Source organism: Eleginops maclovinus, chromosome 10 (genome assembly GCF_036324505.1).
Source record: "Eleginops maclovinus isolate JMC-PN-2008 ecotype Puerto Natales chromosome 10, JC_Emac_rtc_rv5, whole genome shotgun sequence".
Lineage (NCBI taxonomy): Eukaryota > Metazoa > Chordata > Actinopteri > Perciformes > Eleginopidae > Eleginops > Eleginops maclovinus.
Window position 1 is genome coordinate 11,369,318 of NC_086358.1, and position 18,997 is coordinate 11,388,314.

Sequence of the window (18,997 nt, forward strand, 5' to 3'; positions counted from 1 at the left end):
GAAGAAATGAAAGCTTCTCATATTTTTACCATGACAGCCTCATTATGATTCTTTACACCTGCGTGGCTTCCTGGGGTGGTTAATTGGGCAGCGAGATGGTCAAACACAATAGTCATTAGTAGCAGTGGCACGCAATTATCACAGTTACTGTCACCGCAAGATTGATGTGGTTAAGCCCAGGCATGCCCCGTGAAATCAATAAAGTGTCATCTCAGTGCAATGTCTGCCTGATGGATGACTCCACAGGATCCCAATTACAGAGACTGGGTGATGAATACCCCCCAAACAACGGGTAAGATGAGCGGAATTAGGACAGAAATGCAACACTAATCTTTGATAAAGTTTGAAGATAATGAGGCCGTGAATACTGAGATACACAAGCATGTTAACTAAACAATCTAAGTAATGATTGATATAGTGCAGTGTATATGTCAAAGTGCACAAAGTATACCCGTCATGGTCTGCTTTTGGAATGTTGAGGCTATAGGCAGTCCAATTGAAAGCTGCCGCGAGGAGTTAAATACGGGAAGATAAACACCTTGACACACTCAAACAATTGCTCCACTCCTTCCGTTTCGTTTGAACATTTATTGTAGAAAAAACAAGCGAAAATAAAATCTATCCAAGTGCTTCAATCACTGATGTTTTAGAATATTGCAGTGGAAAACTTTTGCCAGTTTCTGTATAATTTGCAGTCAATAGAAGGTTTCTAACCCCCTTTATTTTCCATACAAAACCACACTGAGCAGGTGAGTGCAGCCAGGTTAAACAACCACTTACTCCGCCCCAAGCTCCAGTGCACGCCCACTACCAATAATATGTAAAAAATACCACACAATAAATAGAAACACATAAACCCCAAATCTTGCTCCTACATTGAGATAAAATAGATTTGTATACTGTACAGTAACTGGATGGCTACATTTGGGTCACCACTTAAACAACTGTGCAGTTAAAAATGATTGAGCAGTTTGATCAGATCACTGAGAAGAGAGAAAGCCCAGAGAAAGCCGATAAGTGATGCTGGCAACCTCACATCTCCATGAATAAGTGTAAAGTATGTCCCAACAAAGACAATCATTGAATTGATTGTATGTTTGGCTTAAAAAGGCCTATGTTTGTGTTTCACTTGGAGGGAGCACTTGGGGTTGCAAAAATAACGACTTTTTAAGTAGAAAAGGTGAAAGTGGAGTGATACTGTTAAACCAGTTCAAAAGCGCAGGAGTTGAGAGTAGATGGTGCATGAATGGTAACCACAACCACAATGTTAACGCAGCAGATTGACTTGCTTTACCCTAATGAGACCAAGTAAGACCAGAAGAAGCTCATTAATTGTTTTGAAATGGCCACATGGCCTATTTATGTGAGGCACATTCAAACGTGTCATTTATCAATGGAGACTTGTTTTTCTCTCAGTTGAATCCTGTGTCACACGAAGCACACATGTTGCTGCCTTACCACATAATGGAAACACTCTGTCTGTTGCTGAACCACATTTCAGCGTGGAGAGATACATAGTCCAGCCATTCCAAACTGACAGGCATGATGATCACTTAATACAAAAATAAATGGCAATGTTTATGTAGCTTCTAAGTTGTTGGTTTTACAACGTATCTGTGGTGCGTATTAGAATAGCACAATAGCCTAACTATAACCAGTCTCAAACAGGATAACTACAGGAAAAGTGAAACACTGAGTCAGATTTCTTTCCAAATAATTGTTCCCCTCTTTTGTTTCTTTGCCTGTTGACACTTTCCAACTGTGACATCAAGTTACATCTGGCTATAATGTGTGTGGCTTACGTCACAGTATTTGTCACCCAAAGGCATGCTGGCACATGCCACATGTGATAAATAGTGTCTATGAGAAACTAGCAAACCATAACCTGCTCATGTTGGGTTTACAGCAGGGCAAGTCTCTTTCATTTCTTCTAAAAAGAACATCAATACCACTTTATTGCTCATGATGTCACGATCCCCAAGGGCAAGGGAAATGTAATCACTGTGACTAATCAAAGGCAGTTGATGGGCACAGTATGAACTCTAAATTCTCCAGGTCAAGTGGAATACGAACCTAAATATGTCTTACGCTTGAAATTAGACAACTGATACTAATTATATCTAAATTTTAGAAAAACAAACAAAAGCTGAAATGTTTTGGCAGTTTGTCCCAGGTGAATGTGTTTTGTTTTTTTAATTGCATGGACCAGTGACATTGTTATCTGAGACTAATTATGCCGGGTGCCAAGACAGCAGTCTCTCAAATCGTCTTTGTGGCTGTGGATCACTGCAGGGGAGATACTTCACCCTGCTTTCTACTCCTATCTGCCCTGGGGCTTCGGCTCCTCTGTGGCAGAGAGCTTGCCTCTGCTTTCCCCTCTGGGTGAGCTCTGGTTGTGTGTCAGCATGCGGGTGTGTGGGAGAGATGGAAACAGAGAGTGTGTCCCTGCTTGTGTGCAGCAATCATCGAATGCGCTGGTAGCCCGACTTGATTTATGCGCGACTGTGTGGGAGCACGTGTGTGTGTGCTTATACACATGAAGGCATCACTGCTTGTGCTGTTTCCGCAATGAGGATTGTGTGTGTGTGTGCTCCACACACATCGGGCCTCATGGATTGTAGATCATGCAACACATTATTTTCTTTCAACACTATCAGCAAACCACAACACTCCCTGCCTGATTTCCTAAACTACTTATTCAACACTCTGTACATCCTGCACCGGAATATCAGTATGGCTTTTAGAACTTGAATGCTCTCCTGAAGTATTTGCAAACTCTGAAAAAAATAACGTTAAAAGCCAAGTTTACCCAGTTTAAAAACAGTAAACAGTTTCCACTAGAACTACTTCCTACCAAAGAAGCAGTCCCTGGAACATCTTTTGATGGTGAGGTCTGTGAGGAATGAGGAGAGTTTCTAGAAAGAAATGCTGAATTTCTCTCAGACAACATGAAAGGCACCATAAACCTCCATTGCATTTGAGTGAAGGCAGGAATCATAGTGATAGATGCCTGTTTTTGATAATCATGTCTTTCAGCCTGAAGAAAAATCACAAAACTTGAGGCTTCAAAGCATTTAATTGCTTCCCATCTTCTATGTGTGTTTTCTACATCGGTTTTTAAGATCATTATGTTTGTTTTGGCTGAGAACTGGGATGATGTACTGAGGAAGGGTGAATGCAAAGTCATTTTCTGGACGGGTCATGCTAAAACAACAGCTTTGAGCTTTCCCATTAATTTGAATGGTTTTGCGAAGAGCTGGCTCCAGGCCCAAAGCTCATGCATCTATATTCATTGCAACACTGTGCTTGAACTAATGAGCAGCTAGGGAACTTCAAACAATCAAGCCTATCATTCTTTTCACAAGGTAAATGCACATGCAGAAAAACAGCAATTCATTTAATTAAATCTGTCTGTTCTTGTACGCCCTCCCCCCTTCTTCCCTGCCCTTCTCACTTGTCTTGCATGCCTTCAGGGAAATCAAACAATTAAGGGATGAATACAAATGTGCGCTCTCTCCCTTCAGGTCTTTCACCCCTCCGATTATGTCAGTGGAGGAGATGTCCTTCCTCTTTGTAGTTAAGTCAGCTTTTTATGCATTAGGTGGGATTGGTTATGCACCCTGACCCTGTATTATTTTAGAAGATGATTGACAGGAAAATAAAGCTACTAGATTAGAGAGACAGAATACACTAAATAAGTGAACTTTAGCATAACATGCAAGGTCAGAAACCTAATGCATCTAAAACAGGTGCGGTCTGTTCTCAGACCAGAAATAAAATGTCCAATTCAACAATCAATACGTTTCTCCACCCTTTAGCACTCATAAAGCAATCATACATCTCTATCAGCTTTTATTCAAACCATTTTCTGCTGTGAGTGCTGAGAGAATATTCAGTTTTCTCATGCCTCTTTGAATCAGCTCTTCACATCTCTTTCACCCAGTTTCTAAAGCTGGTGATTGATTTCACAATAATGCACAAAAAGCTCATTGATCATCCATGGTCCAAAAATCTCTGAAAGGAATATGGCACTCCTGATGCACACAGGAAGTGGACAATTATTAGATGTCTTTAAGAGATTGTTGGTAAACATCATACATCAGAGCGTGCAGATGGAGCTTACAGCTCGCACCATCGATGACCCATCGAGCATGACAAAAAGGCGAGCATGTTTGATTTGGATTTGCATCTATTTAATCATTTTCATCTGCATTTTGAATATTGATGGACAGGCAGTCACTGCCAGGATGTTAGAAAATCCAAGGCAGTAAGTCATTCACAATCCCTGAACATGTTCAGCATATCCTTACAAAACACCCAAACTAAGAGCCTTAAAACGTTTTCATTTAATTGTATATATCATATTCTTACCATTTAGTTAACTACTCTAACTACTACTTTTGAGTCGATTTTACTTCCCAACAAGAAGGTCTGATTGTTGAAAGTTTTTCTCCCCACTGCTATTTTCAGAATCAGAAACAGAATCAGAATACCTTTAATAGTCCCACAGAGGGTACATTTGCATTGTTACAGCAGAAAGAGCCAAAGACAGCTCAATATTACACCAAGATACTAAAATAATATATGTAAAAGAATCACACAATTGCAAAATACACAAAAATAAAAGTATAGCAGCCAGATATGTATTGAACATAAAAGTATATCTACTAAATCATTAATTTTCTTGTTTATTTTTCAGCTAATTTAAATATATTTAGTCCCAAAATACAGCCAGCCAATCAAATATACCGTCATGGAACTTTTGTAACAGTAGAACCTTACTTTTGAGTATACTTATTGGGTTTCTTGCCAAGGGTCGGATGGGAAGAGCGACACCACCAAGGCATCAGTACTCATTTTCACTACTAAAAGGTACATGGGGTCTCGAGAATAACCGAGACCCATTATCCCCTAGGACCCCTATTCACTACTAAATGTGTGGTTTTGTAACAGTGTTGTTTGTTTATTCAAAAACTGAATTGTAAAAAGGACAAGCTGTAATTTGTTGGAGGAGTATGTGGGGGAATGTTTCTAAACTGACTTGCATCGACTTGTTTGAGTATTGACTGGTTGCTTTGAAATCTTTTGGTCGTGATGACAGAACTCCATCTTTACAGTATGTCAAACTGATTAATGTTTAACACTGATCATCTCTTCTAACACTTTTCAAGAAATTGATTGGATGTATTTCCCAAGAATGTGGAGCAATGTGTCATTACTTTTAATCATGTCTACTAGCTTTAAACCGTAATTTGCGATGCAAATACAATGACTATGGCCTCAGTTGACAACTGGGTCACCTCCAGCCAACTGAATATATGGCTTTTACGCCTTATCTTTCAAGAGGGAAAACATATAGTTTTTCTCTCAGCTCATGTGTCAACAAATGCAGTTTCCTGCTTAACCCTCTGTGAATTTACAACCTGCCTGTGACCCCTTCTCTCGGGAACTCTGCTGAGGATTCTAAGGCATCTATGTCATGGACCTCGATTCCATGGGGTCCCTGCACCCCGAAGCACTCCACAGCCTCTTCATCAAACCCTGGCAGCTCCTATTGATGTTGGCAGCTCACTCCCCAGCGCTGGAAGGATTAGGTGAGAGTGAGCAAGAAGAAGAAGGAATAAGCAGGGCCAACCAAAAGGAAACCCTGCCGCGTCCAATTCCCTAAAACAGAGTTATTAGATGTTGCTGGCAAGAAAATAGGCAAGGAAGGAAAGATATGGAGGCAGGTGGACAGAATTGGGTGAGGACTGCCTTCACACCTCATCTGACAAAGCAAAAACAGCAGAAACCTCCAATCCAGTCATCACACATCCTCCCCTGCCCCCGTCTACTCCCTGTGTGTCTATCTCTCAGTACTGTGGGGCCTCAGACACATATCCTTAATGACAAGTGGGATGGTAAAGGAAAAGCATCTGCTTTCAGCTTGACACAGAGACTAAGGAAGACTAGGGAAAACCCTATGCTCCAGATCCATGACTTTGTACGCATAATTTCTTTTAATCACATAGTTAAAGGTAGTGATGAAAGAATATTCTGACCTCTAACTCCTTCCTACCTTTGAGTCGAATGCGGTTAGATGCAGTTTAAAAAAATCAGAAACATAAGAGAGAAAAAAAAGATGTTCTTCGACAGAGATGCTACATTTCAGGGCAAGAAGGGAGGGAAACTGCTGGAGCTTTTTGCTGTGCTGGTCAACTGTAGCGGATGCTGTTTTTGCTTTCCAGCCAGCAATCATTTTTCACAAGGACACTGCTCTGGGTGAGCATGTAGGACAACAGAAGGGGCAAAACTTCGACATCAGCTGAAAGAAACAGGCTTCCCTTCAGCCCAGATTTGAACGTATGACTGATGACCACGCGTGGCTTCTTCGCTCAGTCAGTGACCCCCACACGCAGGGAGGGCTGGTCATAGGAAGGGCAGTGGACTGTGAGAACGGACAGAACAGGATGGAGGACAAGTAGAGCGAACATTTCCTCCAGGCTTAACTCACACTGTAACTCCGGCAGATCTATTTGTCTGTCTGTCAAATAGGCAGGAGGGAAGCCAGGACTGTGAGCTTGGACTGATTATCTGTATGGTCAGCAGACACAGAGGTCAAAAACTTTGTCTGCTTTTTGTTTATTCCCTTTGGCACCCCAAAGCCTTGAGAAAATTAGATTTCACTACAATTTATGGTTTGCTTAAATAGGTGAAAGGGAGAGAGGCAGAGAACGAGACAGAAAGACAAACAATGGAATGGAAAGGAAGAGGAAGATAGATGGTCTTGGCTGACGGATGGTAAAACTAACTTTTGTTCTCCAAAATCCTCAAGAACATCTTATATAGACACATTTTCTGGCAGTTCATATTAAATATTCCGTCTTACATTTCTGTTACTGTTAATTAAATGGAAAAACAATGTATTAATCCTTATGGTCATACAAATCAAACATTAAATGACAGGGTGTTTTTTTTAAGCTCTACTTTCATTGCTGTATTACATGAAATCCAAAAGGTACGCTTTTGTTCTGCTAGTTTATTGCCCCATATTTAAATACAAACGATTTAACATTATTATAGGCCTTTGGGAAACAACATGGTTAAAGGTTCCCAGTCTCCAAGTTTGGTAATTGCTGCCATATTTAAAAGAGAGAAAATTCGCTGCACATTAAAAGTCGTGGTTTGTTGATTTGTCTTTTTCATTTCAAAACATAGTGCTCACAAACAAAGCAATGAAAGAGGAAGCACAGTAACATTTTATGTTTATGGTCATTTGTTCAGCGGATGAAAATGTAATGATCAAAATCACAAATCTTCAGCATGTGTTTGGGAATATTCTGTATTTACACAAATTGTGTAAAAGTTCCTGCAACTAGCCAATTGGCGACATCAGGGACTTTTTATTGTAGCAATGAGAAATGTCAGTGTCTGAAGGGACTTACCGATGACACATGTAATGTTGTGACAATGTGAAATGATTCCAAAATTCTGTATTCATATTAAAAACAAATGATCTAAGTGTTTGGAGACAGGTAAGACAATGTAATTCCATTAAATTTGTGTGCTGTTCAGTAATGGCACATACTGTGGTGCAATCTAAATAGTACTTCTGTGTGATATACCGTAGTGAAGTGAATAGAATGCCTTGATAAAACATGAGGTTGGCTCCTATTCAAGGAATATTTCTTAACACATTCACAAGACGGATAGAGAGTTGGAAAGAATACGTGCTTCAAATTTATCAGCTGTCTGGAAAATGTTGAAAAGTTGTGCAATAAATGCTCTTGTGGATAAAGCCTTGCATTTTGCTCGAACAAATGTTACCTAGAAGTTAAATAAAGGTCTAAAAAATGAAACGCTCCTGTCATAACCCTCTCTGTTGATAACTTTGAATGTAATCTCATTTTAAAAGACGCATTTAGGCTCCTGTTTAAAATGACAGACTGGCATTTACAGGCAAAATGTAATGGGTTATTGTTCAGACTTTGAATTGTTGCAAAATGCAAAAAAGTGTTCTTAAAAGGTGACTCATACAAAACACGACGAAATAAAAAACAGGACTTGTTTCTGTCCATTAGCTGTAAAAGTCAAACACACTCCCACTCCTCATCAGCTTTCATCAGGGTACCTGTGAAGAAGGCTCCGAACCCCCAGTTATCTAAATTGAAAGCATGATCAGAATATTTTACAATTGACCTGGGGCCTCATTGTAGACAAATATCCAAACTCATATCTTAAATGAATAAGACAATTATTTCCAAACTCATGTGTTCTATCTTTTCTCAGACCTTCTATGCTTTTCTGAAGTTAAGAAATCCTAACAATTACAGTAAATTGGATTTTATTAAATCAACATGCTGTTGCTTATCACTGGCTATTGTGTTGTTTTTTATGCAAAAAGAATTATCTTGGCTATTGATATATAGGTTACCTGTTAATAGATGCTCTTGGAATCTTATCGTCATTATTCTGAGTTTTGATCATTATATTGCCATACATAACAATTGAATTTAGGACAGGGTCAATGCCATGTTTACTTAACGACTCCAATATTAAGATGGTTCTCTAATGGTTAAATCCCTATTCATAACATAAAATAAGATTTGCATGTATTTACAAAATATGTTACTGCAGTTCCAACACTACCCTAAGTCTTCGTTAACTGATAAGATAGGATACCAGGCTTAAAGTTAGGCTCTTGATGAGTTACAGGGACTGAAGTGATGGAACACACATTTACATTTTAAAATATGTTTTAATTTGATATCCACATACATTGGACTTTACCGTGGCAGCATTATACCTGTAATGCCAAAGGAGGACTTCTTTATCTCCAGGAACTGCCCTAAGCCATTTGGTGAAAGTAAGTAGTGAGTGATGGCTTGTCCCCAAGAGAGAAAGTGCTGCTTACAGCAGGTTTCATTTGGCTGTACTCTTTGTGTTGAAGGGAGGGAGGCTGAGGAATAGATCTAGCAGCTGGAGTCCTGAGACCCCCGTGGTCCGTCTGGTAAAAGGCTCAGAGTGGAGAGGGGAAGACCCCTTTCACTGCACAAAATGTCTTTTTTTTACAAGCCATTGAGTCTGATACTCAATCTTCATTTTCACCAGCTTCATACTTTAAGTCTCTCTCCACTCAAATTATTGTGACTTGTTTGACCTTCACTGTGCAGAATGACGCATGTGCAGAATTTTACACAAGAGGGCTGCTTTCACATTATCTGCTGAGGAGGATCATTTTCTCTTCACTCACCTTCATCTTTGTTTAAGGCGTGTACAAATTATTTTGTGACATCACCAATTTGGAAGCAAATTCTGGCAGAATCTGCAAGTTACACAAGAGTGATGTGGAAACATGAACCCCTATGTGAGAATACTAAGAAAGTGTTTTTTTCTTAGTGCTGGAGAAAAATCTTATGTCCACATGTATTAAAGCATACACAAAATTGAGGTGATACATTTTTCAGCAGTTTTCTTTCTGATTACAGTTTAATATATGTATAGCATAAAAATGAAGGTAGGACTGTGAAGTTTGACAGAGAGAAACTGAGGTAAACAAGCTGTTTTGGGACTTTGTAGTAAGTTGGAAGGTTGGGATGGGAAGCTTGTGGACCAGTAAAAACTCAGTTATACAGACACTCACAAAACAGAGCATTCAAAGGGACACTGTGCATGTGCATCTCACTCTTCTTCATCCTGAAAGACAAGAAAAAGGCGTTCTAAGGGCTTTCCAGTGTTACTCTGTGCCCTCTAATTAATTAGGAGTATGGAGTGGTGAGTCCACCTTATTAATTACTGCTCTAAGCTTGAAAATAATTGGAGCTTCAGAAAAGGCAATTCAAAAGAAGGAAGCTCCTTCCAAAAAAATCCTTTTTGAAGGAAGTAGTTAAAAGGCGCTGGCTCTGGACGCTTCCATTTCCATGACTTGTCTTTGAAACTAATGAAACACGGTATACATGGCCTTCCAGCCGCAAGGGTAGTAGGGTACAAAGGATAGAGTTAACCTCAGTGCAGCATTCGAATAGAAGTAAGGGTTAGAACATGTGTGTGTGGTGTGTATATGTGTTTGAATTGTGCAGAAGAGAGAATAAATGAGCATTGGTACAAGCATGCCGTAAAAGCAAGTTTTATGGGAGTACATCTGCTCATGTACAGTAGCTGGTGCGTGATTAGACTGGGCTGTTTGTGCCCTCTCTAAAATTACTTTCCCTGTAATGTACAAATTCACACTAGCTAATGAGTCATTCGCCCACTAACTGTCCATGCGTCACTACGGACAGTAATTTTGGCTAATGGATCAGAGAACAAGCTAATTTCCCACTGACGGTGGATACAGATGTAAGCTTCAGATAAGATAACCATGAGCAAGGCTCTGCCATAATGTCATGTCCACAGTGATAACAGGAGAATAGCAGGAAGAGCACATACAGTATCTCAAGCTTCAAAGCGATGGTGTATGCAGACTCCAAATTCCCAGTTTCATTGTCAGTTCCCCTTCCTATCCTCTCTCCTATCTCATGAAGTGCTTTTTTTAAAAACCCATGTTCATACATACAAGCTTTACAGTGAGGGGATGTGGGGATACTAGGCTAACGAATAACTATGGGAACAAAGTATTATTCTTATCCAGTTGATCGTCGATAATTGGAGACGAGAATTGCTAAAGAACAAAGGACTTTATTGGGTGTAAATCCCGTTAACAATTCATAAGTTTAAAATGAAAATGTCTATGCAATGGTTTGTACTTTGAGTTGTTGAAAACACTGGGATTTCTGTCTGAATGTAATATATATATTGCAATTTTTAAAAATAATCTTGGAACACGATCCAATTTAGGGGCAGGATCTAACAAAAGGTTGACCGGTCATGAGAGAACTAAAGAAATAATGATCAACTATCTCCAATTAAATGTAATTGAATGAGTTGAGAATCATGAGAATCGATACAAAGATTTACCTCTTGATTTGAAGAAGTCAATAAAGACATTACAATCTCTAATAAACACATTTTAGGCTGTTCAGTTTGAGTAAGCACTGAGGAAACACTTGGGAAATGATTTTATACACTCCTTGTCTCACTTCTGGGTTATTTGACAAGAGGAAGGATTCTATACACATTAGGTTTGCCATTCCTTAAACAATCTGTGTGTGGCTCCGCAGTCGAGCACAATAACTCTACAAAAGGAGGTCACAAGAGAGATGTCTATTTTCCAGAAAGGGTTGGTCTTCAGCCTTCTGTTTGTCCAGCTCCCCAGGAGAGACTGCTTCCTGCCTGTGTTTTCAGTGAGACATGAGGAAGTCTTCATTGAGAGAAGGTCACAGACCAGCAGCAGTCCAGCTTGAGATATGGAATTAAAAAACATCCCTAAAAACCCAATACGCAAACTAGGACAAATTCAGTCTGGATCCTGGCCAGGCTGAATTTTATTGTTCTTCCAAACAGCAGAGAGGTGGAAGAACTCTGCGGCCAGGCCTTTCACTCAGGAAACATATCCTCTCCCTGCCCTCTGTCCAGGGAAAAGGACAGATTAAAGTGTGTGCATCTGTCGGTTTGTCACACAGCACCACAAGCTCTAAAAGATGGATTGCCAAACCTCCAGGCCCCTTATGTTTTAGGCCAAACAACATGATGAGCAGGGAGAAACACCAAGAGCAGGCAACCGAGAACATCATCCTCCAAGCTGACGAGCCCCAGGCCTCCTTTCAGCGATCAAGCTGTCCATTAGAAAAAGGAAACACGCATGGAGAGCATGCTGCCGGCTCAACTTGGGACTCATCTTTATATGCCTGCAGGCCTCACATTTAAAGCCACAAAGCAACAAGAGTTGCTTGAGCAGCTTGGCCAGAAATGGTTCCAAACCCGGGGGTTCAAGCTTAACAATTGTCTACACAACTATTCTTGATGTGTACAGTCTTGGGAGTTTCTCTCAAGTGCTCAGAGTCTTCTAAAAAAGGAGAATACGCTTTAGGTAATAAAGCCCAAAAAGGTGCTCATGAACAAAGCAAATGCCACGTGTAGATTCTGTTTATTCATCGACAAAAGTAAATTGATCCGAGAAGATGAGATGCCATCAGTGATCAGAGTGAAGGCAGCTGATGGGGCTTTGCTGATCGACAACCTTAAATTGTGCAAATCAAAGAGAGCATGAACAATATTACCGGGCTAACACCACATTGACCTGCACTTACTTTACATGCAGGATGTTTAAAGAACCTCCTTGGGTTCTTTTTATGATATGGTTAAAGAACTGATTGCATTTTGATCACATTCCTAATCCTTGAAAAATCATCTCCCAACACATTTTCAGATTTATATTTTTGGCATTGAACATTTATTGAAACTACTCATTGAAGAAGTGAAGTGCTGCAATATTAACATTCACTTCAGGGCTGTATTCAGAGTTTTCTGCATGATTGCTTCTCCAAATCTAGACACAGAGGACTGCTGTAGCTAATGATCAGAAAATACTTTTCTAACAGAAATACTGCAGTTAAAACCAATACTGTCTAGAGCATATGCTTTTTTCCTGTGGGTATTTTGTTGACTATTTCTCATGGCACCAAACTTGATGATGAGGATAACAATGAAAAAGTCCTGCATACTGCTTTCATGAGTTTATATGTGACCTGCCTTCATTTATTCACAACAACAAAATGGTATGGATGCTGAAAATCTAAAGCAATCGAAGGACAGAACTAATCAATATTCTTACTTGTTATTTAAAGTAAAGGCAATACAAAGGTGCATGGATTACAATGGCAGCATTTCTACATGAAGAAGTCCTTGATTCCAGTCAGATATCTTTTGAAACATCATTTGGATCTCCAATTCAAACGGTTGACAAAATACTCGAGGCCATATGCACCCTTTCAATATCGCAAACAGGCGGCTTTCAATGTAGGGATATTTGACGCCTACTTTACGTTTCCTGCTTCCCTGGTCATTAATTTTAAAGATGAGACACACCACACACAGTTCCATATTGGCTCACAAACACACCAGTTCTGCACCATCAACAATCGTTTTCATCATGTTCCAGGCTCTCTAAATGTCATCTGGGCCACTGACACGACACAGCTGAACATCAGAGTAAGAACCAGTGCTTTGTTAGGAGCATACATCCGAAAGAGATTACATTTTCCACAAGGGAACAGCGTCAATGCTGCCTGAGTTTTTCATATTCACTGGTGAGTATGATGAATTGTCTATACAGAAATATCATAAGGAGAAAGAATACAGAATGAAGTCTAAAGTTCACGACTTCTTTGAAAAGTATTTGTACGTTATAGTTATTGATTTCTCGTGAATAGACTGGTGTAACGTTATAGCCTCACATGGTCCTGTCCAATGGATTTGCAGGTTTAGAATATCTGAATTATTTATAAGAATATGGAACAGACTGATATTTGCTTTCAGTATTCACATGAAATGGTCATACAAAGTCACAGATGGCAGCATAAAACATTCCGTTCAATGTGTAGTTTATTGAGGACAAGTTTAATTCCCTAAAGCTATTGACTGGGCTTTAGAAGGAGGGTTTGGTCAACACTATTAAAACCGGCAACCAGCTTAAACATAAGACCTTCAAATGTCAAAGCTGTAACCTTCACAGTAAGTCATTCGCCGAGCCAAAACACTAATACAGTGGCTTGGGAGATGTGTTTTAAATAGGTGGATTGACTTTAATTAGTTAACTCAATGTACATGTTGTTCATTGAGATAACTAATGACAACTTTAGTTTTGCAATAAATAAGCAGAAACATCACAAATGTAATAATTTCAAGCAGTTTGTGATAAATCTTTCATGCACTTCAGCTGCCGACCTCTACTACTCTTCCCATCACTCTAGGTTGATGTTCTCCTCTCTCAATACAACAGAAATGATGGCGTTCAGCTGTGCAGCATACCGCACTCGTGTTCGGTTGCCAGCATTATTTATTAACAAAGACCAGAGAAAACAACAAATAAATCTGCGGGTTTAAATCAAATCATTTTATTCTGGACTACATTTTCTTTTTATCCTCTACTGATGCCAGCTGTGTTTGAACAACTGGATTTCATCAGCGGCATGCAGCCAATCTGCCAGCAACCTCAGACAAAAAACCCTCACTTAATGTCAGCACAGCAGGTTCGGTTCTGGCTTTGGTGATCTGATCTGCAGAGCACACTTAAAAACAAAAATCCTCTTTAAATCCACTTCCTATTTTCTACTGTTCTACTCATAAAAGTAGCGTCTAATTTCTTTTGGAATATGTTTCGCCGGTAATTAAACTGTTATCCAGGCTATGTGTAAGTGTAGAGTCAATTCTGGCAGACTGGTATTTGATATGCATGGAGGTTTGTTTCAGAAACGTTTTCCATCATGCTTAAGCTCATTAGAAAGATCCACAGTAAATTGCACCTCTCCATCTTCTCCATTTGTTCCTCTTGGCTTGGGGTTTGAAAACAACTGTAGACGTTACATTTAATGCTGCTGGACATCGATGACAGCCATGCTATGAGGATCATGTGGGCAATGCGTGGGAACGCAAGGCGTTTTTCCACCCTAGCTGATCACAGGGGGAAAATTTGGTTCCCGTATGGAAATGAAATGTTTTCACGGCACGAGAATGTAATTCCATGCTATAAATGGGGCTGGTGAAAAATTGACAATCTGCAAGTCAGCTTTGCAAAATCCCCACCTGTGCAGAGCAGGAATGTTATTCAAATGAAAGCCTGAGCGTGATTTTCCCGAAAAAATGTTTTCAAAGTAGGTAAGCCATAAAATTGCGGTCGCTGGTGTTGAAAGCTTTGTCCCACAGTCTGCAGGTGGAATTTACATATATTAAGTCTCAAAAACAACTGAGATTAATGGCTGACTCTGACATAAAAACCCATCCACTCTCTCTCTCTCTCTCTCTCTCTCTCTCTCTCTCTTTCTCTCTGTCTGTCTTTCTCTCTCTCTGTCTGACTCTTTGTTTCCCTCTCCCTTTTCCTCTCTATCACACAGACAGCTCTGCTTGTTCCTGGTTGCTCATGTGTGGCAGCAGAGCTGGATGGAAAACATATTGCTCCATCAATCACGTCCCATTCTTCTCAGCAACACATTCGACTCAGAGCTTGTCTCAGACCGAGGCAGAGTTCAGGTTGTCTTGAGTAAGAATGCAAAGATGACACACATTCCTCTGAACAGATACAGAGCTCTGTCAGACTGTTCCTATTCCGATAACCTGATCTCTTTCAAATGATGTTCCCCTTACATGCCAGTCCCTTGACTGACACTGCGTTGACAGTATCTTAATATACACAGAGAGGAGTGTGTGCCGTGTTCAAACAAATCCTCCTTCTCCCCTGTGTTATGCCAACAGATCAAATGAAAAGATAAAGGGAGAAGAAGGAGGAAGATGTCGGTTTTCATCAATGTCTTGCTCATGTATTCAGGAATCCCTGTCTTTCAAGTCTTTGTTTCAGAACAGCAAAAAGAACAAAACATGGAGAGCAATGGCCATGCCCACAGTAGTAATGCAGGAGAAAAAGCTTTCCTCTTTCTCTTTGCCTAGTTGTTCTGTGCGACACGCAACTTGGCAACAGCCCCAGTTGTAGCCCCTGGGCAGTGCATATGTCACACATTTGTACTCCAAAAAGCACTCACTTTCGGGCAAGGGCCAAGTATGAATGGAGGGAACACTTACTCGTTTTTCTCCAGCACCAAGAGCAGCTGCTCACCTTCCGCTTCAATCAGGAACTTCAGTGATGCGGGGTGACTCTGAAGAGGAAGCAGACAGGGGAAGGGGATGAGAAAGATTGGTTACAGAGTCAGGCAGACAGCATCTTGGTTGAGGGAAGATGTTTCTCTGGTGGCAAACATGGTTTAAATTTAAGAAAATAAATGAAATTTGTGCTATGTGTGCACAAAAGTGTTATCAAAAAGCTTGATTACAACTCTGATGAAACTTGAACAAAGCCACCCAGTGCTGTAATAAACAATACAAGAAGGCTGTTTTCAATTGAGTGGTCGGGAATCATGTGAAGCGACTTTGTATCTTAGAACAAGAGCTGAGAGGATTAGCGTTATGTTTCTATCCATTTGACATTAATCCCGCAGAAAGCCACGAGTCTTCGCACCCCTGAGTTACAACACTGAGAGCGACCGTGTGTCTCCATTAGAGTCGGATGAAGTGGCACCAAGTCATACATCAGTACTGTCAGTCGCACATGCTCGCACGCACGTTTGCACGCACACTCGTCCACATGTCATAAACTCTCTCCTGTGGTGTCTCACTCAGGCACAAAAAAACACACATATAAAAATCCTCTGTCTCACACAATTTATCTAGGGATTGGCAACCACACACACAAATATATTTCACACACGTAGTTCAATCTGGGTCAACGGTGGCAGAGATCGCTGCTCTGGGTTAAGTCATCCATCAGCCCCCGGGGAGGAGAATGTCGAGTGGATCATAAGAGGATATGGAAGCAGACAGAGAAGGTTTTAGGCAGAATCATTGCACAAGCCATGGGACCACACTTCTTGCTATTTTTTATTCAGACAGCTTTCTATATGATGCAAGCTTTGACCCCACACTGCGAAAGTTTATGACATTTATAACTTCAGGGAAACATACACAGTACACTGCATGTTTGAGCTTTTTATTAAGGGAGTAATATATTCAAATCAGCACTTAATTTCACCTTCATTCTTTTTTTTAATGCTCTATTTTTAGGGTAATAACATCCCAGAAAACGTTGTTGCGCCGTGCCTGTTTGGTTAAGCCAGAACAAATGAATTCACTAATGAATTGACTCAATAACACAACCTGGAAACTCAAGCTGTGTTTTTCTAAGTCTGCCTGGCAGAAATGTATTTAGTTTTTATGAAGTCTTTGATAGTAACAACAAACAGATCCCACATTTCATTAATGTTACAGTGGATTTCGTATTGTTTTCCCGCCTTTTTTGCTATCTGTGTTTGAATATATGTGGCTGGCCCCTCTTAAACCTTTAATTGAGCTGACACTGTCATTACATTCAGAGTAAGATGCAGCTTGCAGTGAGATCACAATTTAAAATGAGTTGATTCAAGAGGTATTACTTTAATTTGCAGTAAATCTAAGCAACAATTCTCAAACTACAGTATCTTACAAAAGTGAGTACACATCTCACATTTTTGTAAATATTGTATAATATCTTTTCATGGGACAACACTGAAGATATGACACTTTGATACAAGTAGTCAGTGTACAGCTTGTATAACAGTCTACATTTGCTGTGCCCTCAAAATAACTCAACACACAGCCATTACAGTCTAAACCGCTGGCAACAAAAGTCAGTACACCCCTAAGTGAAAATGTCCAAATTGTGCCCAAAGTGTCAATATTTTGTGTGGCCACCATTATTTTCCAGAACTGCCTTAACTCTCTTGGGCTAGAGTTCACTAGAGCTTCACAGGTTGCCAGTGGAATCCTCTTCCACTCCTCCATGACGGCATCACGGAGCTGGCGGATGTTAGAGACCTTAGAAAGTCAGTGGTCATTTTGGAGGTCTATTTGGGGTCGTTATCATGTTGGAATATGGCCCTGCAGCTCAGTTTCGAAGGGAGGGGATCATGCTCTGCTTCAGTATGTCACAGTACATGTTGGCATTCATGGTTCCCTCAATGAACTGTAGCTCCCCACAGCCAGCAGCACTCATGCAGCCCCAAACCATGACACTCCCACCACCATGCTTGACTGTAGGCAAGACACACTTGTCTTCGTACTCCTCACCTGGTTGCCGCCACACACGCTTGACACCATCAGAACCAAATAAGTTTATCTTGGTCTCATCAGACCACAGGACATGGTTCCAGCAATCCATGTCCTTAGTCTGCTTGTCTTCAGCAAACTGTTTGCGGGCTTTCTTGTGAATCATCTTCAGAAGAGGCTTCTTTCTGGGACGACAGCCATGCAGACCAATTTGATACAGTATATGGCGTATGGTCCGAGCACTGACAGACTGACCCCCCATCCCTTTAACCTCTGCAGCAATGCTGGCATTAGTCATACGTCTATTTTCAAGAGACAACCTCTGGATATGACGCTGAGCACGTGCACTCAACCTCTTTGGTCAACCATGGCGAGGCCTGTTCTGAGTGGAACCTGTTAAACCGCTGTATGGTCTTGGCCCCCATGCTCCAGCTCAGTTTCAGGGTGTTGGCAATCGTCTTATAGCCTAGGCCATCTTTATGTAGAGCAACAGTTCTTTTTTTCAGATCCTCCAAGAGTTCTTTGCAATGAGGTGCCATGTTGAACTTCCAGTGACACGTATGAGAGAGTGTGAGAGCGATAACACCAAATTTAACACACCTGCTCCCCATTCACACCTGAGACCTCGTAACACTAATGAGTCACATGACACTGGGGAGGGATAATGGCTAATTGGGCACAATTTGGCCATTTTCACTTAGGGGTGTACTCCCTTTTGTTGCCAGCAGGTTAGACATTAATGGCTGTGTGTTGAGTTATTTTGAGGGCACAGCAAATTTACACTGTTATACAAGCTGCACACTGACTGCTTTACATTGTATCAAAGTGTCTTATCTTCAATGTTGTCCCATGGAAAGATATAACAAAATATTTACAAAAATGTGAGGGGTGTACTCACTTTTGTTAGATACTGTAAGTAAAACAAACAAAGCCTTTCAAGAGAGAAACATTACAAAAGTATTGTAATATAGGATTACTTTACATACATTCAGGATCTACAATCTATTGCCGTTCACAAAGTCAATTCAGGGCCACTTATTGTTTCTTTCTCAATACTGCAGTGCAATACTGCTTATTAAATGTCATCATGAGTTAATCTGGGTTTAAGTGTTTTTGCAACAGGTTTATGAGCAGGATTTAAAACATTTAAGATAGTAGTTGGTGGCCAACGCTCAAATATTTTACCTGGTAGGTTGCAAACAGAAAAACAAAGCTGAAAGCATACTCAAAATGGATCTTTTTAAAGCCATGTCGATTTGAACAGAAGCTAAAATTGATCTCGCTATAAAAT

General features: G+C 40.4%; 1 protein-coding gene across 5 annotated transcripts in view; it reads right to left on the minus strand.

Annotated features, from left to right (window-relative positions):
* The window catches only part of LOC134871398 (disintegrin and metalloproteinase domain-containing protein 12-like), a 68,363-nt gene that overhangs the window by 38,571 nt on the left and 10,795 nt on the right, over window positions 1–18,997 (minus strand). For all 5 annotated transcript variants that reach the window (XR_010166683.1, XR_010166681.1, XR_010166682.1 and 2 more), the window contains one exon: window positions 15,652–15,725. Coding sequence is in view for 1 of the 5 variants with exons in the window: in XM_063894172.1 (XP_063750242.1) it covers window positions 15,652–15,725 (74 nt within the window). In the remaining 4 variants the exon portion in view is untranslated. The remainder of the gene's footprint in view (window positions 1–15,651; window positions 15,726–18,997) is intronic.